Source organism: Corvus cornix, chromosome 10, assembly GCF_000738735.6.
Source record: "Corvus cornix cornix isolate S_Up_H32 chromosome 10, ASM73873v5, whole genome shotgun sequence".
Classification (NCBI taxonomy): domain Eukaryota; kingdom Metazoa; phylum Chordata; class Aves; order Passeriformes; family Corvidae; genus Corvus; species Corvus cornix.
In genome coordinates this window covers 2,971,387-2,997,625 of record NC_046340.1, presented here as the reverse complement: position 1 = coordinate 2,997,625, position 26,239 = coordinate 2,971,387, and the positions used below count along the sequence as shown (strand labels likewise).

At 36.9% G+C, this 26,239-nt stretch overlaps 1 protein-coding gene across 2 annotated transcripts in view; it reads right to left on the bottom strand.

Moving 5' to 3' along the window:
- Nucleotides 1-26,239, bottom strand: part of TRPM7 (transient receptor potential cation channel subfamily M member 7) — a 52,693-nt gene that overhangs the window by 11,433 nt on the left and 15,021 nt on the right. For both annotated transcript variants that reach the window (XM_039557650.1, XM_039557651.1), the window contains exons 2-26: nt 20,544-20,623; nt 19,074-19,112; nt 18,416-18,614; nt 17,052-17,265; nt 16,383-16,507; nt 15,580-15,751; nt 14,611-14,785; nt 13,733-13,856; nt 13,107-13,179; nt 12,728-12,828; nt 11,677-11,811; nt 10,829-10,882; nt 10,117-10,257; nt 9,498-9,632; nt 8,606-8,886; nt 7,903-8,131; nt 6,497-6,652; nt 6,220-6,363; nt 5,504-5,632; nt 4,982-5,266; nt 3,757-3,931; nt 3,087-3,219; nt 2,072-2,256; nt 1,272-1,404; nt 88-803 (exon numbers count right to left, since the gene is read on the bottom strand). In XM_039557650.1, the coding sequence (XP_039413584.1) occupies nt 88-803; nt 1,272-1,404; nt 2,072-2,256; nt 3,087-3,219; nt 3,757-3,931; nt 4,982-5,266; nt 5,504-5,632; nt 6,220-6,363; nt 6,497-6,652; nt 7,903-8,131; nt 8,606-8,886; nt 9,498-9,632; nt 10,117-10,257; nt 10,829-10,882; nt 11,677-11,811; nt 12,728-12,828; nt 13,107-13,179; nt 13,733-13,856; nt 14,611-14,785; nt 15,580-15,751; nt 16,383-16,507; nt 17,052-17,265; nt 18,416-18,614; nt 19,074-19,112; nt 20,544-20,623 (4,333 nt within the window). The remainder of the gene's footprint in view (nt 1-87; nt 804-1,271; nt 1,405-2,071; nt 2,257-3,086; nt 3,220-3,756; nt 3,932-4,981; nt 5,267-5,503; nt 5,633-6,219; nt 6,364-6,496; nt 6,653-7,902; nt 8,132-8,605; nt 8,887-9,497; nt 9,633-10,116; nt 10,258-10,828; nt 10,883-11,676; nt 11,812-12,727; nt 12,829-13,106; nt 13,180-13,732; nt 13,857-14,610; nt 14,786-15,579; nt 15,752-16,382; nt 16,508-17,051; nt 17,266-18,415; nt 18,615-19,073; nt 19,113-20,543; nt 20,624-26,239) is intronic.

Genomic DNA, 26,239 nt, shown 5'->3' with positions numbered 1-26,239 from the left:
AAGCAAGGCAAGCAGAGCCAGAAGCAAGAGGATAAGAGCAGCTAATAATGACTTCAGGACATTCAGAATCTACTTTGTTATACTTACCCACAAAAGCACCAAATTCTACATTATTATCTCCTTCTGTAGCCTTAGAGAAAACAGTCTCTTCATGCTTTGCTGAAGATTCCAGCTGACTTTTGCAACTGGGTCGAGATGGAGTGCTAACAAAAAACTTGGCTGTTGGGGATGTTACATGTGGCATGCTGTTGGATGAGTTGCCTAATTTTTTACTTTTACTAGTGGATTTTGAGATCTCTGCAGCCTGTATTCGTTGGCGAAGTTCTGGAGGGGAAACAGCATTTGAAAATAAGGCACTGCCTGAGGAACCTGCCTCTTGGAAGTTTTTTTCTTCTTTTCGGGGAACCAGAGCCAACTCCTGACCAATTGTCTTATGCTGGACTTCTTTGTCATCTCGTATAGAAATGTTACAGAGTAAAGCGTTATTACCCTCAAGGCCTCCTTGTGGAAAAGAGCCAAAGACATTTCCAATGCTGTGCTTCTTCCACACAGATGATCTGAGAGAGCCATCCTCAATGAGATTTTGTGCCAAATGTTTTGAAATGCTCAATTCCCGTGTGATTTCATTATGAACCTTGCTGGCTTCTGAAGCTTTCTGCGCAGTCAGTGTTTTCAGAGTATCCACAGTTAGAGCAGACAGATCCTGGAGGTGGCCAATCTGTGAATCTAAAGACTGCAATGACCTTTTAATGTAGTTGACACGATCACCAACTTCCTTTATCTGAATGCACATTTGTTCCACCCTAAGAAAAATCAAATTATGAAGTGGATATGAAAGGTATTTTTCTCAATACACAAAAGAAACATGATTATAACCCTTTCTGCCCATTTAATCGGGGGGAAACCAACTCTGAAATGTCACAATGGTATGACAGTATTGGACTGTTTTGTAGTACAACATTTGTACATACTTCTCAATCACAGAATGAAAACACTTATCAATAGAGAGCCTACAGCATTTTCTGAAATATATCAGTTTCTTAAAACATCACGGGAAACTAAATAATACAATTGCCTCAATTTACTGAGTGCTTCTACAGACCAAGAAGCATCACATTACCAGTTTCTGCATAGCAATGGAAAGATACCATATAAAATTTGCATGAACACATTATGTTCTTAAGCTGCATTTCTCCCCCCTTAAACTACATTAAAAAAACCTGTAAAAGTTCTAATTCTCTATTCAGAAATTTTACTTGTAAATATTCTACCGTTCAAATGTGACTCGAATCCTCTCCTCACTTCCAGAATGAAATTTATCATCCTTTTCATTGAAATACATCTCAACACACAGCTCTTCAAAATCATGAAGTTTCTTCTGATCTTCTTCTGTCAGGAAGAGTTCTAAAGAGAGATCAACAGTTAAGATGACACATATGTAATGAAGTTGTACAGGTGCTGAAAACTAGCAGTCACAACTCTCCAAAGGGTGTTAACAATAGAGACACAACAAAAACACCCAAACAAACCAAAAAACGCCACCAGAGTGCCACCTAAGACCCTTCCCCTGTCATTGCAAAAAAGTTCTCAAGGTCAAAGACTGGAAATAAAATAAAATGAAAATAGTAATTCTGAGAGGATCTGTGTACAATTTTATCATTCCTTATGCTCCTACCCTTTAATCCCTTTATCTTTGAGGCAGAAGCTAGATTCCTTAGCTGGATTTTATTCTCTGTGGAATTCCCTGCCATTTTTTTTTTTTTTAAAGTTTCAAAGAAGTTTTACAGAAGGAAAAAAAAACCTCTTCTCCATTAGCAGTAACAAGAAATCTCATCTGTTAGTTTGTATCGTAAGTTTAGCTTTACTGGAGATTTCTAGGGGCTGCCATTATACTCTTGAGAAAAGCACAGTGCTTTTCAAAAGAACTACCAATACTGAAAACACAGAAAATGAAGACCCACTTTGACTTTCTTCACAATACACATTATAACCAAGAACACGGCGCTTTTCTGACAGTTTGCTTTAACCATAGCAAAAACATTACTGCAATTTTTTGGGTAACTGTTCATACTTGGCCCATCTGAAGTCTTGTCTGTCTTCCTTCTTTTACATATACAGCAGAACAGGGAAGCCATGTGGCTAAGAATGATCAGTGGTGGAGGCAGAACAGGTTTTTCATGGTAGGCCATAATGAAATGATAGCGCTGATACTTCCACACAATGTTTGAAATTGCCTTGACTTGTAAATACACGTTGCTGAAAGGGAACAGAACAGTATTAACACATCAAGGTGGTTTTTGGGGTGGTGGGGAGTTGGTGCTGTTTGTTTGGTGGTTGTTGGATATTGTTTGCTTTTTTAACACTTTGATAACAATCTTGAATTCTGAAGCCAGTTAACTAAGAGACAAAAGCATGAACTTGTTTTCTGCTGCAAAATTATTTTTGTGGAAGTTGGAAACATGTTCAAGAGAACACCATGATCCAGAGCAAAGAGAGGGTTAAAAAAATTCTCCCATCAGGTAACATCTCAGTACCTTTACTCAGAAATAAATTACAGAGAGATCGAATTTCAAGTTTGCTGAACAAAAAAATTAATTATTTCTAACTAAACCCAGAATTTTGTATCACACCATGTTAATTCTGCAGTCTGCCTTCCTCAGTGTTTGTGAGCTCCTTAAGCTCATAAATCAAACACTTGCAGAGAACTGTTTTAAAAGAGAACTTAGTACAATTGGACTCAATCAACTGGAGAATGTTAAATGAATTTAGGAACAACACTCAATATAAAGACAAAGAAACAATTCTGTTTGTTTTCTGACAAAGAAAAGTTACAAAATGCCTTCAAACTTCCTGGAACTTCTGATTCCCCTGACCTCACAGATGAGATGTGAGCCAGTCACATCACACACTTCCCTAACATAGCCATGGGCTTGCAGTGAGGAGGAGACCAGCCTTGGAAACTGAAAAAACTTTCAGGAAATGGGATTGCTTTGATCTGGCATCAGTTCTTATCTTGTCCTCTTATTGCAATGAAATAGAAACTTGTCAAATTATCAGCAAAAATTAACTATTATCTATATACTCACTTGAAAAATGCAATAAGGAGATTAACCATGATTATATACTGTACAAAGAGGTAGACAGCTTGAAGAAACGGGGTCAACCATGTTCCTGGGCCACAGAGATGAGCAACTTTTTCATCAGAATTATTTGCACATACTGTGTTGGGAAAAAAAGATACAGAGAAGACATGTACATCTTTTAGATCTCCCAGCAGGTATAGACAAACACAGGAAAAAAAAAAAAAAGTCACTTAACAGTTTGCAACAACCAACTATCAAGCACTGGTTCTGCAACTCAAAATGTCTCCATGCATTTAGGAACACGGCAGAAAAACACCTGAGAATGTTTCTGGCTGATACTATGCTATAATTATATTACTGGGTTTTTAAAAAAAGCATACTACACCATCACTGCCAAAATTTTGTCATGATAGCTGTGGGGCAGTATTCCAAAATCTTGCTAGGAATAGCCTTGTAAGAAATTGTGATTATGTAGTTTTCATTCTAAGCCAATCAAGTTTGATAAAAGAAAATGAAAAGTCAGGTCACATAGTTACAGAGCTACAACCCACAAAAGGGAGAAAATCCAATGAATGGAATCAATGCCAACAGTACTGGGAATTTTGTAAGGTTTTGAGAAGACCTTATCAGAGTAAGTTTTCTCTTTACTTGCTTCATAATTGCAGTATCTTACCATCAATCTCATAGGCATAGACTTCACCAAAAATCATCCAGTATGGATGAAACACAATATCTCTAGCAAGAGTCCAAGAGGGTGCCTCATGAGGATACAGTATTGCCTTCCTGGGAACACCAAAACTAAGTAGTACAAGTGCCATAATCACCACAATGTAAAACATGTTGGCCACCTATCAACACAAAAAAGTCAGTTAATCCACGAGGTCCTAAGTATGATGTCACAACTTAAAAACTTTTACAGTGACAGTGTACACTTGAGAAATTCTATGTATTACATAAGGAAAAGAGTCCAGGACACAAATATTCACTCAGAAAATTCTGTCCAATAAAAAGCCCTGTAAAAAAAACCCAAAACTATTGGGTTTTTTTCCTGTCCTTTCTTACAGTGTATTTAGTATCCTTGGTCAAAGGCAACTGACCCTTTCAACTTGATACTATATGTACACGAGGAGCAGCTGACAAAGAGAAACATTCCTTCCTAAATGTGCTCAGTAGCTGCACAAAAACCAGAGGCAGAGTTTTCCAAGGGCAGGAACACAGAACCTATGCCTCTTGCAAGAAATCAAAATGAGAAATGAGCAACTTGGTGCCCTTGTTTTTAAGGAATGACAGGGCTCAGTTTTGTAGAAACCATTTTATAGAGGGAAGAAACACAAAAGGCTCCTTCCACATTCACATACACAGCTCTCAAGCCTTAAGATGCTTTTTAACATTTAGAATAGCTACTGACAGTAGAGCTAGGGTATTTAACTTGAAGTTTAAACAATTTTAATATTTTCTGTGTGAGATGCACATAGAGCACAATCTATTCCCAGTTTTCCATAGCACAAAACCATGAAGGTGGTGTAGGATGCAGAACAAGTTAAAAGTTTTGACCTAAAGAGCACAAAGGCTAGAAATAGGACCTAAATGGGAGGCTGAATCAAGACAAAGCCTTCATCATATTCATTTAAGTCTCTGACATCTGAGAACAAAACAGGCCAGAGAAGGAAGATTTGCCATTTTCTTACATTTGTGTGACAGAGACAGCTCCATAAGGGAAGCCTTATGATCAGTGCTTGCTTTGGAACAGTCTAAGTTATATTCCAGCTAGCTAATTCTGCACACCAAGTTGCTATCCTGTTACAGCAGGATAAGAAACTTTTTACTATTTAAAACTATGAGAAAAGTTATAAATGGATGCAGTCGGGAAAAAAATCAGCAACAAACATAGTACTTACCATTTTCCCAATCATCATAACATAAGGGCCAGCCTGTTGATTTACAGCTAGAAAATCCAGTAATCGCACATACCAAAAAATTATATTGAGACAGTAAGTTATTCTTCCAGCAACAAAGACATAATTTTCTCTGTAAGTGTTTTCTCCAAAATTCCCCTTGGCTCCAAATCTTAATGCAAACCCAATAAAGAAAGTGACAATGGCAACTGTGTCACTGATGTTGAAGTAGTCACTGAACCACACTTTGATCTTCTGATTAATCTTCCCAGCCTCCGACATAAAAATCTGTAAAAGAAATGAAGGTCAGGACAGCTCGCATTTATTGCACAGGGACCAAGAGTGAAATACATGAATCACTAGTATTTTTATGCTTGCAAAAATAAAATAGGTTTAAGATAAAGGTATTGCATCACGTACTCTGATGCTTGAAGTTTCTTAGGTTTTCTTGTTTATAGAATAGTTTAAAGCATACTGTTTTAACTGACAAAAAAAGGCTAAAATCCCAGACTGTTACAGGCATACCTCACGAATTTTCTCAATTGCTGATGTGAAAATGTAAGCAATAACAATCCACTCCTGAACAGATGGTAATTCTTCCATTTTTACAAGAACCACAAATGTGTAGAGCATGAGGAATCCTAAGTATGCCAACTGAAAAACCAAATAAAGCATATACATATAATTACTGAAGGATCCTTTACAGATGCACATGGAATCTTTTGATGTGGTATACAATAAAAGCTCCAAGTAGGATTACAGGACTATATTTACCCCTTTAAACAGACAAGTTATTATTTATAAGGAAATACAAACATTTTCATCTTAGAAAAGGAAAAATAGCTGTAATAAGCCATTTATTGTTAGAAAAGCTTTGCTCTTATTACAGCTATTTTCCTTCAGTACAAATTCTAGCATTTCTATTACAGTGATTGAAATGAAGCTGTGCATGAACACTTCAGACTAATAAATGGTTACAGAACTCCTGATAGCAAATAATGAGATTAATTACTCAGAACAGAATTTTAAAAAACCCAAATCACAGGGCACAGCACATGCATATGCAGTTTTATAAAATCAAGTATTTCTCATTTCCTGCTTAGCAAGATAAGGGGTTTTCTGTCTGCTTTTTGCAAAGTGCTTAACATTGATTCAATCAGAGTTACATGTTGGGAAAAGAACCCAAAAACCTGTGCTACATTTCCAAATAAAATACACACTACACACAGAAAAAAACTCACCGTATTAAACCAAAACTTCACAATTGGAGCATGATAAAATGCATAAAACTTCTGTGTAATTGGGAGTCTTTTGGGTTTTGCTGGAGTCTCCATGTCATGCTTTTCGAAAGTACTGTCCAAGATCCTCACTTCTTTAAAAACCTCCTAAAATAAAAGGACTGTTAACTTCCCACACAAAAATACATGCTTTTTGGCACTCAATTTCACTTCTGCTTTGACTTAAAAATGTAAAAAGTGAGGAATACTGTTTTTAATGTCTCCCCCTGCCCCACGTTACCATTGGTATTTCATCTGCTGCAGTCTGGAAGTTGTTCTCACTGTCATCCATTGCCATTTGATGTGCATCTTGAGACTGAGGAATATGTGACATTTCAGCCTTGGTCTTATATTCCAGCAGCAGTATAGCAGGAGGGAGCAGAATACTCAGTATCACCTGGAAAAGATGAAGACTAAGTGTAAATAGTTCACAACTACATTAAAGCATCAGAACACACCAATACACAGAATAGCCTCTGAAAATTAATTATTTAAATTTCACTTGCTTGTTATTTAGGGAAAAAATGTAGAAAATAATTAGTTGTTATTACTTGTATATACACTTAAGAGCTTAGGATCACATATACAGAGTGTTTCTTGACTTGAAGACACAGGAAATGGGAAAAACCAACAAATTCCAAAATTCAAGGCTACTAGAAAGAATGTACTCCAAGCCTGAAGACAGAGACCTTCTCTGTGCACTCTGTTATTTAATCCAACCCCAGAAACTCTGGAACTGTGTATTATTAAAGTGCATTTTAAAAGCATATATAAAGTTGTGGTTTGTGGGGGGAGAGGGGAACGGTGTATGTTTTGTTTGGGGCTTTTTTTTTTTAACTTTATGGTAAAAAAATGAGCTAAGGTATAGATGAAGAAAGTAAGTGAAAGCTATTTACTGTAATTAACCTGTTACAAAGCAAGCAAGAAAACAGTTAATCAGTTATAAAGAGGATTTTAGTAGGTCACAAGTTAAATGACGCTTGTAGGTATTTTGTAGGAAAGTTTTATTTCCTTATATTTCTAGCAACAATTAGGTTTTGGTACACCATCTCAAAGAAATATGCAACTCCCATTTTGGTTCAATTGATCTACATCAATTATCTCTGTCTAGATCATAATTGATCTATATCTATACCACACAAAGGGCACCACTGGAAAACCTGTCCCAGATTTGCCTACCCTTGTTTCGTTCTGTGCCCTGCTTTTACTCAGTTCCTCCAAAATAGGATATTCATAAAGCTTTTTTACATCAAGTCTTATGTTCTCCCTGTAAAAAGCCAAAATGCATGAAACTACAGTCTTACAACAGGTTTTCTATCTGTTAAGGTTTGTTACTACTATGTTTTTAGTAGTGGATTAGTATTCACATGATCTCTTTAAGCCTCTGATTAAAGGCTACTTGCCTGGTTTTTGCCTTCTATATTTCTGTACCTTATTTGAAAAGATAATAGAGTGTCAAAAGAAGAGTTTACAACAAATATTCCAGTTCTGATTATGTTACAGGAGATACAGGAGACTGGTTTACAGGATTTATTAATAAAAGCTATAGTTGCGAAAGCTTTACACTAACAGCATTTAAACACACACTTCCCTTCCCTTTAAACTCCACTGACCCTTTTCACACCAAGAAACTGCAACAGTGCTTACTTTGTACCATGAATTCTTCCTCATGTTCAGCCTTCCCATCCACATATCTGATAACAACATCTGTGTGCAGGTGTGTGCTACGAACGGCCGGAGCCTCGAGGACACTGCCAGCTTCAGACAAGTGGAGTTGCTCCAGTTTTTAAGTTCATATGTCAGTAATTTCATTGCCATAGTTTCATCTTGTCGGAAGGACTGCTCTAACAGCTCAACTGCCAGCTGACCAAACTCGCTAAAATGAAGGAAAAACCAAAAAACCAAAATATAGTAGCTATAGAAATGACCGTGAGTTTAGCGTGAATTTTCTTGTACGAACGAATTCCCAACCTGCACAACTTGAAGGGACCATTATTTGTCCCTTCTGTACAGATACACTGTAATTTGTAACTACAATATGTCAATCTGTGACTTCAGTTAAAAACATGCATGCTAAAACAGCTATTAGAACATGCACAGAGATTACACAGAAGAAAATGGCACATTGAGTCTCCTTCTAATTTGACTACAAATCAAGACTTCTAACAGCCCTCAAGAAAGAGCAATATCTATTATAAAGCTTCTACTACAGTCCCACTTAAAACTTTTTGCAAAACAGAATTGTCTCCAAGTGTGCTAACAGAACAATTTGTGCTTTTTTCAATAAGTAGCCCACTGCTTTTATTGTGGATGCCAAGAAAATATTTTGAACAATTGGAATGTAATTTACTTGGAATACTGTTTCAGTTCTTCTGAAGTATCATCAACAAGGTCACTTTGTTTTGCCTCATATGCCATGGAGCGATACACTTTGCAAGCCACCAAAGCCTTGGCCATGGACTCCTCGCCGTGCTGCCAGAAGAAAAGGGCCATCTTCTGCCTCTTCATCAGCACTGCCCACAGCAACAGCTCGTTCAGAGGATAAGCAAAACGTCTCGTTTCTGGATCATCTATGTCAACTATTTCATCTTTGGTTCTTTTCTTTTTTCCCTCTTCTGCACCAGTGTCAATCTTTAAAATAAAACCACAAAGTCACATTTCAAGTTGCTATATTTGGTCATTACGTAACTTGAAATAAAACGCTGAGTTATCCAATACCAAAAATTATAAAAAGAAAAAAGAAAGAATTTTGAACACTTGAAAAGCAGCTGGAACTTTTGTTTAAAAACTTAACAGTTGAGTCCAACTCATTTTAATAACTGTGAGACTGAATTAATTTGAATTATAGATCAAAGAAAAGCAGTAACTAACATACCTACATACAAAACAAGAAACTCATGGAAACTGCTTGTAGTAGTAACACATGGCCAAATCTTGCTCTGTCTACCAAGCCATGCAAGTCCCACCCTTATTACTAGAACTGTGTCAAAGATAAGCTGTTTGGTCCCTAACATAAAAGTTTATCCACAAGCCTACTATACAGAAAGAGAAACACCTTTTACAGAATCCTGTACAAAGGCTGCAGTTTAGAACCAAGTACAAAAGCAAAGTCGAAATTCCAGCTTTACCAAGGTCAGCACAATTGCTGCTACTCACACTCCCATGGCACTTGGATTTCCAGCAGGCTCCCCACTCTTAGGGTCTTGAAATAAACCCCACTGTGCTCCCCTCACCACCCCTACCTTTGGTTTGTACGGCTGTGCTGTTTTGATGAAATGATTATGGCGCATTTTTTCTTTCTTGTCTGCCCTGTTACCAAAAGACTCATGGCTTTTACACATCTGAGGAGTAGTACTTGAAGGATTTCGCCCAGATCTCTGCAAAAAGAAGAAGGGGTTTGGTTACTGAAACACTGATGAACTTACACAACAGCACAACCAGAATTTTTACTGGATATTTAACATGGTTCCTTGTTTGTTTTCATTAGTTTTAAGAAGTCACTAAATAGGCAGTTACACTTGTTGGTTAGCATAGCTTGCACAAGAAGCTAAAATATCTGTACCCTAAGCCCTGGTGAATCTGCATCAGTAGTGTCCATTCTTCCCCTATGAGTAGGAAAAGAGGGAATCACAGAGAAGGAATTAGGATGTGCTAGAATAAGGCTGAGGAGAACAAAACCTGTTGTTTGCCCTCAATCCCAAGACAGTTCTCAGCTGCCCTCATAGCCCTTACTACTGTGTTTAAAAGAACCAGTCCATTGACAAGAAGAACAAACCAACATGCATTCAATTATTCTACAAAACACAGAGGTTTGGGGTTTTTTAATTGAGAAGAAATGTGCTGTTACCCAAGTGCACGTACCCGATTGTTCCCGCTGAGACTGTTGTAGATCGCTCTAAAGCGTTTCCTTGTATAGGTGCATCTGTAGGTTCCTCCCATCAGATATTCAATAACCAGTCCCACATCAATCAGGTTGATTTTATATCCTGGAGGAAGATTTCCCTAGGAATACAAAAGGTATTTTTACTTTTTCGAGGTATACTATTAAACTTGCTTAGAGTGTTTCTACATGTTTTATCACAGCTCTAAATAATAATATAAAAAAGAAGCCTTTCATGATAAAAAACCCCTCCAACACAAAACCAAAAAAGCATCTGCATGCTCAACAGTTATTTTTAAAGAAAGACCAGGTTACACCTTCTTTTCTATATGAACTCCCCTAACAGAACAGATACTCATTCCATTGATGGGGGAGACACTGGAGGCTTTTTTTGTCTATTGTTTTAACAGCCAGAATTACTCCACACTGGGAGCATCAGCTTTCAATCCCCCCAAGAAGGAAAGCAGTCAAAAGAAAGACGAAAGACAACACCCTTTGGGTTTAACATCTTTTAGGCAGTGGGGCACCAAGCATACAACAGAAGTATTGCAAACTACCAAAATGTCTGCAGAGGTATAATATTTACAATACTTACAATAAAAATCAATTCATAAACTTCAGATCAAATTGATAATCAAATATAAGAAATTAACCAAACCCTTTGCTTGACAGATTTTTACATTGACAGCATACCTGTTTGACGTCCCGAACCAGATGAAAGAGCGTTGGGTTAGTTGGGCCTTGTTTCTTTATAAAAAAACAGGAGAAAAATTTGGAACGAGAAATTAGTGTGCAACAGCAACACCATAAGACATGAATTTAAAACAGTAATTAAAAATATAGAAAGATAATTTATTATATTTATTTATATTTTATTAACTTCTCAAGGAAGCTTCTTTATAGAGATATATTAACTAAAGAATTCATTCTCTTTTTTTTTTTTGTCAAAAGCAAATAATGAGACTGTTAATGCAAACCTAAGCCATACTTGTGTACTACTCACATCAGCTAATTTTTGGTGGAAGGTTCTTTGTTCTGTCCTGTTGGATACTTAACTGATACCAAAATTACCTTGGAATTCTTAGATCAACACCTACAGCAACAAAATTTTTCTAAGTAATAATTATAACTATGCAGGTTAACAAATTAAACTCTTTTTAGAACTGTTACAACTTTAACTGCTACAGACAGAATCCATCCTATGAAGCCCTGTAGACCTCATATTCTGGGCACAAGTTTCACCCACGTGACTTTCTCTCATTCTCTTCCCCACTGTGGTTTGCACACTTTGTGTGGTGTCCACAGCAGAGCTGCAATTCTCCCTTTCGTGTCTATCCCTAGCACCAAACCCTGCTGACAGACAATTCTGGTGCTGCTGGGGCAGAGCACAGTATTCACTTCCCAACTCTAACCTCATGCACAGGAGCCTTCCCTACCAACACCCCACACCCTTCAGATTGCTGCACACAACCCAGGATACAACAGGCTGAGCAACTAAAAAACTGTTCTAAAAGCAGCTTAAAAAGCAATCATCTACTTACTGTGTTATAAAGTTCTTCCAGCCTGGGAATTGTAAGAAATTTGTGCATGCTTACTCCGTTTTCAATCAGAAGTTTCACAAATGCAACTCTGTCCATCACAAGGGCATCCAACATAGCTTGTTCCAGGGAGCCAACCTACAACAAATAAACAACAAGGTAGAGCCTTGTAAAGGAGAGCTAGTAAAAAAGTGAACTTAGATACTCTATCAACCTCCTTCATTTACAGGGCTGTGAAAACCTTACATGCCTATAAAGATGTCACCCTTGGTTCAGAATATCCCCCCAACTTCACACAATTACAGGATGAGAGAATACTCTGAAGACTTGAACTGTTCCATAGGTATTGCCTCCTGAGACAGTACATGGCACTAAGGAGACATTTGGTTTAACACAGTTAAGCTGCTCTCACAGGTTGATATTGGACAAAACAAGAAGACACATAACATCCAAAGCACAATTTGCTTCAAAGATGTCAGAACCATCATGGCAATCAATAAGCCTTACACAGTATGTACTTCTGACTGCACACTCAATAAGCTCAAGTTTTATTTTTACAGTAATATGGGAAAAAGGCAAGAGCCACCAGGTAGTTCTGAAACTCATTTTCAAACTACAAGAAACAGACATTTTGTCCCTCCCTCAAAAGACACTGCAGCACTGCCAACAGAGCATTTTACTTGTTGCTCCTTAAGAACTTTCTAGGGCCATGCAACTGTAAAGAAGAGCATCTGACTAACATGAATTCAGCTTCCACCTTCTGTAATGCATTTTCTCTGCTAGTTATTCAGAACAGTTAGCACATTCCTAAAATTTTTGGACCATTTGCAAATACATAATAGCAAAACAGCTGTATGGCTATGCAGTACACACAAATTACTGGCTCAAAATAAATGTGTCACTATTCCAAAGTTTCTCCCTACAAAAGTCAAGATTCATTCTTTATAGAAAGATAATAAAATATAAATAAATGTAATAAATAAACTTCTTTACAGTAAATTGTGCTTCTCTCTATTAGGAATTATCATTCAGCTTAATCCAGACCATTACATACCAGCCATTGTTGCCCATAAACAAAAACATGATTTTTGGCTATGTCAACTCTGTCCCATGCAAGTGTAAGAACAAGCTGGTCAAATGCAGATGCGTTCGTGCCTTAAGAAGCAAATACAAGGAAGAAAATTTAAAATTAATTAGAATACAAGATAAAAAACATTCTTGCTTCCTAAAAAGGCCAAATCAAAAAAGCCGCTACAAAATTGTGCTGTATATTTCATCATTTATGTCACCTTATGGTATTATACAATGAGAACACAGATACTTACTTGTTTAAAAACTAAAGATTCCTACTGGTATTTTATAAAAATCCATCATATAAACAATAGACAATAATAGCTGCAGGTTCCAAATGATCTTAAAAAATTAAGTCTCACCTTTTAACAATGCTGTAAGTATTGCAACATCAATGTCCTGATGTTCATCTGACCCAATATGAAAAACTGTAATCTGTTCAAAATGGCAAAATGGGGAAAACATATTTAAAAGTTATTTTCATGCAAAGGTGATTGGCAACAGTCTTTTAAATCTTTTTCAATTCCTAACATAAAAGACACCTTGTCTTCAATGCAACTTCAAACCTCTCTATGCTCAATTTAAACTTTTAGTGTGCATTCTGTTTTGTTTTCCTAAGTGGGAATCTTCAATTAATTTGAACTTCTTTTCCTCCTACGATTACAATTCACCGCTGTCTGTAACATAGAATCCTGTTTACCTCTCCAGTTCATTACAGATTATGAGATTAGCCTGCCAGCAAACATGGTTAGCTGAATAAGGTTATTTTACATCTCAGAACAGCACAATGTGATGTCCAAATGAGACACCAGTCCCTGAACTCAGGCTACATATAGCCTCTATAAAGTGATTTTGCTTTAAGCATGCAGTGATAGTATACCTTTATTAGTAGTCATAACTAAGAGATCCAAAAAAAGAAAAAAAGAATCATATATATCCACAAATGTATGCACCTTGCAAAGAAAATTTTATGGCAAGATCTACTTACAAGTTCTTTTTTTTTCATGCATTCCAGCAGTGTCTGAAACAAATGAACTGCTTCACTTTGACCAAAGTTAAATGTCTTTTTGATGGTTGAAATGATTTCGGGCTCAGCACCCTCAGGAACATTCCTGAGATTGAAACAAACAAACAGGAAAACAATTGTTTTAGATGAACAGTAAGAACAATAATACATTTAATTAGTTTCAACATGTCCATTCAAAGTTCTGCTATCTATAAGCTTATTACTGCTGCTGTGGCAAAACCTTGGGTAACCTTTAGAAAGAACTATAGATTACTTAATCTACAATTTTCTACTACTGCCTTCTAAAAGTAACTCAACTCTCTCTCTTCCTTCCCATATTGAGTTCTGAGATACTCTCAACCAAAAGATTTTAACACAAAATACTAAGCAGTCACTCCTCTGAGTAAGACCCATTTCTGATCTTACCCTGGACAAAGCTGTTTGGTTTACAGCGACATTAGATCCCTGCTTCACGAGGTTCTGAGGCAGCCCCTGCTACAGGGACCCAGTGTGCTTAAGGATTTATGCAAGGCTGACAACCAACTGGAAACCACCAAGTATTGCAGAGCCCAAGCACATCCCTTTCATTATTTGAAGATGCACTCAAAACAGTCCAGTGTTTTCTGCACCAAACAGAAAAAGCTCTTGTACAGATTCATGAAGTAATGGTCTCAAAATTCATCTATGGGCGACAGACACACATGGATACCATGCATCTATACATCCTGTCATTTATCTGCGTATGACAAGAACTGTCTGGACACAATCCTGTGCCATGTGCTCTGGGATGACCCACTGTGGTCCCCTCCAACCTGACCCATTCTGTGGCTCTGTGACAGGCTGGCATTGCTGGGACTTACCCCCCCTCCTCTGTTTGCTTGTGAACATAGGCCAGGATGTCTGCAGCTCTACCAGTTCCTTCACACACGACCACGGGCACTGGAGGGCTCTCCTGAAGGAAGTCTAGAACTGTGAGGATGACATTGGGGCCACCTTCAAACACAAGTGCCACCACAGGCACACCTTGGCCGATTCCTGGAAAATTGCAAATAAATAATAAACCCCAGACAACACTGTAAGTGTGTAGTGAACGCTAAGGTCAGTTTTACATATTTAATAAATCAAGTTTGTCCTTTCTACTGAATCAAAATTAAAATGCTGCCTTTCTAAACATTAACTGTTGGTAATGCACAGTTTCAAGCCCTTTATATCCTGGGCTGGGACACAAGCACTGCCAAGCTGGTAAATACAACAGGACACAGACCACACAACAGAAGAGTTTCCTCACAGAAATATCCATGAACTAATGCAGAAAAATGAAGAATTTTTCTTTACAGACCTCCTCTTTTAACCTTGCCCAAACAGTTTTAAAAGGTGACAACAAATATACAGTTTGAACACGGATACATGGAAACCCTCTACTGATGGGAAATATTGCAAAAGCATTTCTGTGAGAATCAAAATACATGTGTTGCTCCACAATTGGGAAAACACCAAACTGCAAACTGTGAAACTGCAAGTGAGTACTGTCAAAACCATTGATCAGTCAGACCAATAAGGTCTGACAACACACCAAGACCTGAAGTGACTTAATTTGCTTTATCAAAGTAAATAGACAACTTTATTCAGAAAGCATTCCTCTGTGGTCTCAGAGAAATCCTACATCTATCAGCAATAACTATGGTCCAGAGCAGCTGCTGAAATTTGCAATTTCAGACTTGAAACATAAACAGAAGATTTCATTTTTCTATTTTGCCATTCAGATGTTTCATGCAAACACCTTTTTCATTAAGCCATAGTAACAGCCCTCAGGCACCAGAATTACTTACTTGCATGGATCCGTTGCAAATTAATCGTTTTTTCCAGTTCTCTTCGCAGTTTAACTTCTGCTCCATACTTTCCAACTGTTCCATCATCCACCAGAATGAAATGGGAATGGAGGTTATTTAGGACGTTTAGTTTACTTAATGGATTTAACAAGGTCTGATATGGAGCAACCACCTAAGTGAAAGCACACAACAATGTCTTTTACTGGCAAAGATTCACACTTGTCTCTGTGAAACTTAACTAGACACAAGAACTGGTGGCTCAACATGAAGCAACGACACAAAAGGAAGTACTGACACATACAAGCATGCCTTGGATCAGGATACACCAACAGCTGCAGCTCTGAACTTTGTGCAGGGAAGCAGATAATTATATCACTAAAGGATGCTGTTCAGAAGGACAACAGAGAAAAGATCCTTTGAAAAGGTGTTTTTGGGGAAAATTTGTGACTTCTCTGGCAAACAGAAGCCACTGTTTGAAGGACTGAAGACTCCACATCAAAATTTTTCAACTTATTATCCTCTCTAAATGTGAATCCTCTGTAATACTTTAGAATTTTTATTTGATTCAATAATATCGGGGGGGTGGAGAAGGATTAAATACTTGAGAACAAGCTCCTCCTGCAGCACATTTGCATTTTGCAACTTGTTTACAGTAATGATCTTGCATAAGTCACAGATGTCAGTGTATCTTCATAGTAAAGCAAGTATTCCAATGATGCAAAGCAAGGGAAAAATGGGCTTGAGCAGATGTGTCAAAAGTAAATGAGGTACATCGTTATTTCACTTAGGTAATTCATTCTTACATCTCTTCCAACAAGGTCATTTCTGTTTTCAATCACTCCCCACGGAGCAATCCCAATAGTGCAAATCTTTCGAGATGATCTGGAAGCATGTTCTCTTAGAGCATCACCAACATGTTTTGCAACACCTGTTCGTGCATAAAAAGATTCCAATGTATTGAATGCCACATCTTACTACGAAATACAAATATTTATTTAGGTAACTGGACCTTTAACTGTTTTATTTACATAACTAGGCCTTTAAGGATCTGGGAACTTACTGACACATTACCAAAGAAAAAGCACCATGCTACATCTACTAGGAAGAAACAAAGTAATTTAACAAAACAAATATTAGCCTAGCAAGAACTGAAGAGTTTCCAGCACATTACTGTACCTCTTTTAAATCACATTTCCTTTTCCTTGTTTCCAAAACAAAACCCAGAAAACAACCAACCAAACAAAACAAAGCCCAAAACCCAACCCCTCCACATGTTATTTCTCTTTGCAAGATGAAATAGCAGCCCACTTTCAAATGCACATGTTCAAAATGTATTCTTTTAATTTCACTTGACCAAACTCATGCAAATTTCCTTTGTTTTAGGATGAAGCAATGCATCCATCCATTAAATCTTTTGGCTCTTATAAAACTGCAATCCAGTTAATCGTGCACGTTCCTTGGTAGTTTCTTACCTGTGTTCACTCCTCCAGTTATAATCCAGGCTCCTGTGGTTACTGCTGCTTTGATAAGACCTTTGCCAAGCAACTGTTTGATGCGCGGGTGAAGTTCAAACTTCTGCATGCCCCCATGTACAGATATAACAAGCTTTGGCAATTCCATCTGCCATTCTTTAAGCATAAGTTGCAGAATAGCTTCAGGCTTAGTGTCATATGACAATCGCACGTACTGCAGGCGTAAGAACAGAGTTAAAAGCTTCAAGTGTGTAAAAAGAAGAACCAGGATGTATTTCAGGATATATTATCCTACTCCTGGCTATGGAAAATGTAATTCACTTTCTCAAAACACAGCAGATGCAATAAATGAACAAGTTTCCTTTATATCCTCTATAGTCCAGGACAAGAGAGTTTTGAAAGCAAGCTTTGGAAAGGAAACAACTACAGAAAGATCATGGTATTCCATTCTACTGGCACAGTGACCTAGAAACATGACTCTGTGAAAGCACTGGATGATCTCTAAATTAGATGAAACTCAGAAGTATCTATAAAAGCTCTGCCATCTACTGGGAGAGGCTTTCGTGTCCCCTGCAAAGAGTTTTACAGTTGCTTGGTTTTCCTTTCCTGTTCTTGGTGGGAAGGAAACCCACATTTTTCAGTAGAAAATTTGATAACTGGCAGCTTTTTAACACTCCATGTTTAACAGCGTAAGATTAAGTAGATGGTAGATCAGCTACGATGCTGCCACATCTTCAGTATGAGCTACTGAATAGAGGAGGGGACAGTAGGCAGAAATTGAACCCTTCTTGAATCAAATTCTAAATAACAAAACAACACTACTCCATTAAACTGGTTTGAGCAACCCCACTTGCACTCTGGAGAAGGAAGCAGAAATGAGTGTGGGCAGCCTGCTGTTTCTGTGCTCCTAGCAAAAGGCTCAAGCAATTTTAAGCTACACTAAGTACAAAGGAACCCATACACTGCTATTATGAACATGAAAGTGCTAAGGGCCATTCTCTCCACAGAGATGATCTGACCTGGAGCACTGGACTGTCCTCAGGGGTTCTACCAGCTGCATAAAGAACACAGCTCCCTCACTCAAGCACTTCAGTTTGACCACAGGAGTCACACTGTACAAGAACTCCCTGTAGCCTGTAACTGCACAAGCTTTAAATAATTTCTACCACAACTAAAAATCTTATACAAATGGAAATTAGAAAGAATTCAAACCACAACAAAAATGCTAGAATAGAAGAGGGCAGTGATTTGTCACAACAGAGGTGTTAATATTTTCAGCCTTCAATTTCAGAAGCTAAATGAAGCATTCAGCACCAACATGGTGAGAGTAAGACAAAAAAGAAACAACAAAACATCATACATGCCTTAGCCCTGTAAGAATGAGAGCCACCTTGAAAGTTGATGACACCATAAGCATCAGTAGAGGTCTGTTCTGTGTGTTTTTCCACTGACCATTCTTCTATTTCCTGATTATAGTTTTCACCCAGCTTCACATCGGAGTATTTCATAGCCAGACTGGCAGTGAAACAAGCATGTTGTCTGACCAGGCGGCCACAGCAGCACCTGCACCCAGCCAGATCATCGAGAATGCTTCAGTAAATACTACTTTATAAGACAAAAGAACTTCCTTTATTGATAAGAAGGATAGATTACATTTCGAAAGCAAAGATTCTAGACATTAGATAAACCTCTTCTCCAGAGCAAGCCTTGTTGCCATAAACATTTACAGCAATAGTCAATTACAATACATATTATTATGCAAAATACTGAAGCTCACTAAGGCAGCAAGCTGGAGGCCAGGAGAAATTGCTTCTTTGAAGCAAAGTAATTTATATAACACTTATAAATCTGTGACCTACTTATTGCAGACAGTTCTTTAAACATTAGTTATATTTATTTTATATCTAACCTGTCACCAGTTGTCACTCATAATATTGATCAAAACTTTTTAAAACCCTATTATGAAAGCACTTATTTAATGAGAAAATACTCATAAATATTGTAATTACAAAGACCTTTTACCTGACAAGTTGCTGACAAATCTGACATCCTGGAAGGCATCTGTAAGAAATATTTAAAGATGTGACTAAACTTCACACATAATTCACACACAACAGTGAGTAATGCACCAACAACAGCAGACCATTCTTAGAAACTGAAGGACAAAACGTGGTGGGAAAGTTGTAAAGGCCAGTGTAAGCTACAAATTGGTTAAGCTGAAAGGGCAAGTGTTAAAGACCATTCTGTTCCTTGTTAAATGCTCTGGAAATTTTAACAGCTTCCTAATTACTTTGTTTGCATTTGCAAATTTTCCATGTGCTGCAATCGTGGCTATAAATTCTAAAAGCTTCTCATGTCACATGGTTTCAAGGAATGTGGTGAATTATTTACAATAATTTTAAAATTCTACAGGGCTTAGTTCCTTTCCTGTTTAAAAACAAAGTTCTTAAATGAAAAATAGTAACCTTCCCCAACGTAACTAAAGAGACTTTTAAGTGTTTTTTAAGGAAAAGAGTGAAATAGAAGTTTCTGCAACCTCGGAAGAACAGGTTTCTCAGCTGCTCTCACATATATGAAGCTTACAAAAAAAAAGGTGACCTGAAATCCGTAATTACAATAGTAAACATTTTGGGAAAACAAAACTGCCTTTAAAATACCAATTTTAAATCTATTTTCAATTTGACTTTATTTTAGCTCTGACACAAGTGTCATGATTATGCACATCAAACTCAATCATTGTAGGAACTGTTAAATTATACCTATAACACTTGGGGAAAGTCAACTAGATATACTGGAGTTATCACTGACTTGCCCGATTTCACACCTCTAATTTAAGACAAGGTAAAAACAGCATGTGAGATATGCAAAATATTCTTAGCCTCAGCCTCCCCTCTAGAAACATATTTCCCCATTTTTCAGCCTCATTTTTTTTTCCTTTAAGAATTTAAGGATGAAAAAATTGTTACATACCACATGAAATCCGAACAGTTCTCATTTATCTGTTTTCCCTAGAAGCAAGTATTTCTTCAGTCCTTTTTTGTAACTTTTTCCCCACCCCAATTCTTGGTCTTCTTTATTCTTCTATGAATTCTTCACCTCTTTTCCTACACTGTCAGGTTGATTTTCACACTTCACCCTACACTCACAATGATGTTATTTAAATTCCAGTAGAGGATAGCTCTATGACACTGACTTCAGAAATCTTTTATTCAATCCCCCCCTCACTGTAAACAGATCACAGACATCAGCAGGAGGACTGCTAAGAAGCAGCAAAGGGAACAGGGGAACATTTTTTGGAGATTTCTGCAATGCCAAAGTACTTTCAGAAAAAGAAAAAAAAGAATCCAATCTATTCAGAGTGACAATGTCCAGTCATGAAGGCACAAACCCAAGCCAGTACCTCATACAGAAACACAGCCCAACACTCTTCATAATGCTGACTTTTTCAATTTCAAAGAGCAGCAATGAGTTCTTGCATCATTTCTCATTTACCTGTGGGGGTCTTTTGAGCTCGGTATAATATACACACACTCCCTCTTCGTGAAAGTATTTTCTATCCAGGATTTCTGGGACTGAAAAACAAAAAATTTAATAGTATTATAAAATACGAATCACATACCTTTGCAGAGCAAAATGCTTTTTAAGGAAACAAGAGCTAGAATACGAGGGGTTTGCTCTGTCTCTCAAAAACTAAAACCATATATGACCTTATAAAAGCATCTCACACATCTCTCCAAAAGCTGAGACACACAGAATCATTATGTAATCTATAAACAAATCACTTAAAATCAGAAGTAATGTTTTTCAAAGCTAACATTCAAATAGCAAAAATTTTAATATGTAAATCAAGATGCACCCAAAGAAACCCACAATTTTAAGATACACTGCTACCCTATCTTGCTAAGAAAAAAAATCAAGTAAAAATATATAAAAATTATTTGCACTAAACTGAGATAACACTAATTTCATCTATTTCCCTCTTTAATGAAGTAAGATTTTTGTCTTGAGATTATGGGTAAGGAAGCTTTCTAACACTGGCAATCTTTCTTAGTAGCAATAAATAGGTCAAAACCTTTGTTCTTCATCAAGAAACTTTTCATTTCAGTAAATAAGATTAATTGGCATCTCTGAACTGTGTTCTAAGGTTAAACTTGAAACATGAAATTAAGGATGTGCCTTACTTAAATGCTTACTATTCCAATCACTGGACATAATTTCATTTCAGTTGCTTTCAACAACCACGTTAACATTATCTTACATAATAATCTGAAGATTACTTGCTAAACAACATCATAATGCATAACATCTACGTCATGTTTCAGCAACACACTGGGAAAGGAATTCAGACAGGATTTTTAGCAATTAAAAACATGGAAAAATCTTGGAATGCTAATTTGCATCTTATGCAATACTAATTTAAATCCTTATTAAGATTACATTAAAATTACTTCATTGCTAACAGCAATGTACTTCATTGCTAACAGCAATTTACATTTTACCTTTAGAAAAGTTTGATAAATTTCACACTGTTTTATTTTACAACAAGGGGAAAAAAGACTGATGGACATTATTCACAGGTGTCTAATCAGAGGTCTGTGGAAGCTATGAAGAAATTTAGAGGTTTGTTTTGTTGGTGTTTTTTGGATTATAAGAGAAGTTTCAGCGAAGATGGACGCATTTTGCACTCAATGCAACTTTGACATCAGTTTAAGATAATACAGAGAAATGATTAGAAGTAAGAATATACCAGCTAATTTTAATAAAGACCCCTGGAAAACTGCTCCTGAACTGCCCACCTTCTTTCAAAACATTTCCCAGACTCAGCAGCTCTTTCCCACACTATTCATCAAAACCACCTTCCAATATTTTGCTTAAGTGAACTTTGACTATTAATTTATCAAGACAGCAACAAACTGCTGCTCCAAATTCTGTCTTCATATTAAGAAGACCACCAGCCTCTTCCAAGGAGCAGGAAAAGTTGCAGAGTAAAGGGACTTCCAGAGACAGAAGGAGAAAAGATGTGCAATTCACAGCAAAGAATCATGGAAGGAAAAGCAAGACAAGAGAATGAGCACTCACACAGTGCATTTTACATTTAAACTAATACTTTAAATACCTGGAATAAATTAAATAGCCACAGTCATAATTTGCTACTGTCCTACCTCCTTTCCCTACAGACAGGAATGAATGCTGTAGCAAAGGAGAAAGAAGGCCCAGTGAGGGAAAAGCAGGATATTAAACATTATATGCAAACGTTGTGTTATGGAGGATTCCATTACATTTATGGTGCTTTTCCCTCTTCTTTGTTTGTTGGCATTTTTTTGGTGTGTTTTCCTTTCATTCTCCTTTGAAGCAGATCAAAGTGTCTGACCCTTAAGAGGCTTGTGAAAGAGACCTCTTCCTCTGCTGTCCTCAAAATTCATCTCTAATCTTTTAGTAGCATCTCCTCAGTTTTTTGGTAAGAAAAGTGCACCATCTACCACAAGGGAGCTGAGTATTTCCTAGGACACCTGTGCCTTACAGGTGGGCACAAAACAGCTCTCTCTCTTCCCTACCTTTATCAGATGATTAGCAGTGCTGTAAAAATAAATTTAACATGTGTATATGTACATTTATACATATATCATACTAAATGTGTATTTTTACATATAGTAAGTGGTCCAAATTTTTAGCTCCTCACTAAGTTTTTTTTTAAAGCACTATTAAGCTTTAGCCTTTGTGAGATGAATCCCAGTTCTGCAAGCTATTTTCTCTTGCCTGAGTCCCCACTGTTTACATGGGTATTTTTGCATTTAATTTCTTAAAACTGAGCATTCAAACTTTAACACTGCAGTAGTTTAAGCTTAACTCTGCAGATCCTCCAGAATATAAAAAGATACAGAAAAGTCATTTAATACTTAGATGTTTCAGCCAGCTGGCTAAAACCACACCTTGAAGCAAGAGATCACAGGCATAACACTAAAGATGTTAAAATCCAAAGAATATAAACCACAAGCAATTGCGTCAATTGCTCCACACAATATTGTTTTATTATTAAGTGGTGATCAAAGCTTGGGACAAGGAACACTGGCTCACAATGTGCAACGCCACTTTTCATAATAAACAGTTCCAAAAAAAAGAAAAAAAAAGCCCCCAAAACAAATTAACTAACCATTCATTAATTTTTCTCTCAAAGAATGTAGTTGTAACCACTCATCAAGGATTTCCCTCTACTCTTCAGCCATGAAAGTATTTTCAGTACAGCACTACTACATCCACGTTATTTATGTAGAAGCAGCTCTGTCATGCTATTAAAACATACTTGGAACTTCTCATTTGGTAAAATCAGACTCTCTGTAGAAGCATGCCTGCATGCTTATTAATCTTTATTGCAGGCGATTTTATACAGGATTTGCTAATTCTAGAGTCTTGTTTTGAGAGGGAAAAAGAAAAAAAAGGAAAAAAAAAAAAAAGAAAATACAAACCAAGAAGAGATGAGAACTGAGTGAAAGACACTTCCCATAAATGGGTAAAAATCACATTAAAAACGTAGGAAGTATTGCCTTCCATGTAAATAAGAACTATTATTACATAATGCTCCCGCGATGACCAGAAAAAGGAAGATGATATGAGGACACTGTTAAGTATAAATGAGTTGCAGCAATTACCTCTAAGAAATACTTCCTCATCAGCTAAAGATTAAGTTAAAATAGGAGATAAAGTCAGAAGTCAAAAATCAATGTGAGTTATCAGACTGTTTTAGAAAAATTGCCTACTCTTATTAAAGCTTTTTCATCATCGGAGCAGGATACACAACTCCACCTCCCAAACTCTGCTTCCAGCAACAGGCAGCTCCTGCTGCTCCCAGTGCTGTTTTCCCAGTGTATTTTTAGAAGATGCACTTTACACCATGGTTATGGGTAACATGGGTCAGGAGCCTTTTAGCAAAAAGCACAAGTAGCATCAACATATAGAGAGTTACTTTTCAACTATTTACTTTCTTTCCTCTCAAAATTGCATCTTGTGGAAAAAACCCTTACTTTCCCATATTCTTTCCTGTGCATTCTCAATCTCTCAAGCTAAATAAAATTTAAGACTTACAAGAAAAATTTTAATACCATTTATATTACTCAAAAATTACCTTCACTTTTCCTTTCAGGTAAGCCTATGAAAATTTTACCACATTAAGACCTCTTAGCAGATAGTGCTGGCAGGATCTTATCTATACACATAATAATTCTTAACTTTTACCTTTTTTGGAAGAGGTACAACAGTAACTACTAACTCCTCATCCCGAGGAGGCCAACAAGGCTTTTGCACAGACTTTAAGCTGTAGGTTTTATAGGATACCTCATTCTGGTTGTACATTTCTGTGCAGACAAAGTTCACTGTGTCTTTCAGTACTTCTGAAAGAACTTCAAGAAGCAGAGAGCACTTCACTTTGGTTCAAAACCTAGAAGAGAGATACTCACCCTGGGATCATGATTAAAGGAAATACTGTACACTATTTTAAATAAATATGTCCTCTCCCAACAGTTTCACCAATGCTGAAATAATTTTAATTGCTATTTGAAACAAAACTTACACAAGTACTTGCTGAACTACAAACTCAAGAGAACATGCCCAACACTATTTACAACTTCTGGAAGTATCTAAATGCCGAGATAATCCCACGGCCTTTTAAAACAGGTGGAAGTTTTATCATAGCCATTTTAATATCAGCTGTGTTTAATTCAGCAGTAGCATTAGCACTCCAAAGCTCTGATAACAGAGATTATTTAAATGTATCTGCTCAAGATTTATATGTTATCTTTACTGAAATTCATACTGGATAACTTCAGCAAGTCTGTTTGTAGAATGAAACTTTACCACAAACTATAATTTAAGGTTTTGCATATAGCAAGTGAAAAAAAAATTTTCAAAAAAAGAAACTATCACCAAAGTACAGTATGAGATCAGGTCTCAGAAATAAAAACCAACCACCTACCACTCTCCCCCCTTCAGTTCATATGCTTATAAGAGCCTCTCATTCAACATATTTGAGTAAGAAGACAATTAAGTTCTAGCAATTGATGCACAACAGCACGGCAAAGCCTTATCAAGCTATTGTGAAATTTTCAAAGTTTATTCAACAAGCTTGGTCTGAATTATTTTCTCTATAGAAAGTAAGCCTGCCTGCTTGGCAAGATCTCAAAATGACTTGCATGATTTTCAATTAACACAAATACGGCAGGTATAAATAATATTTGTAGCTTACAATCCTGAACTTCTTCATGCATAAAGGGATCCCTGTTTATTTTTTGTACTCTTTTGTGATACTGTATACTGTAGTAAGATCATAAGTTACAATATTGTAACAATATTTGTTACAAAACTAAAATTTAACTTTTCCCAACTATATCGCCCTGGAGCCTGCAACAGTGCATACCAACCCAGCAGTTCTCCTGACAATTTTGTTTTTCTGTAAAGCTCCCCACTGAATCAGGAAACTGACCTGAATTAAAAAATAATTTGCCAAACTGTGACCTCTGTGGAGGGCTGATAATGGGGATTTCAGTTACTGATTGCATAGACTGAGCTTCAAATTTAGAAGTCGTATCACTTTCTACACCATCTCCCATTTCATCTTTCAAATCTCTGCTTACACCATATGGCAGTTCAACACACGCAATACTTTCTAAAGGAGAAGATCTGCCAATTTTATTTGTCCTTTATTTAAAAATTAATATAGACTCTATATTCTTTCTCCACTGCCTCAAATTTTCCAAAAAGTTTATTTTCCATTTGGACAGAAGTAAATACAGGAAAGCTTGAGCAAGCCTGAAAACAAGAAGACACAGTGGAAACTATGTGCAGCAGGAATAGTCGTGCTAGCACTGCCGCAGAGGAGTCCTATCTGTCTAGGTCACTTACAGTCAACAAGATAAATTTCAAAATATTTCTAAGAGACATTCTGTCCTAAGAATGTCCTTTAGCTTGTCTGTTCAAGGAATTGTCCACTGACAATGTTCCCAGTTGAAGTTACTGCTTCTTATATAACTATACATACCACACACACTCTTTCTGTGACTTACCAGAGGATCTCTTATCTGAGAAACCCACTCCATTATCCAAACACGTGCTACACCATGGGACTGACCTGTGATCCCTGCCCAGACAACCAACCCTAGCCAAGCACTGGGCTCCTGCAGCTATAGCTGAAAGGCAGA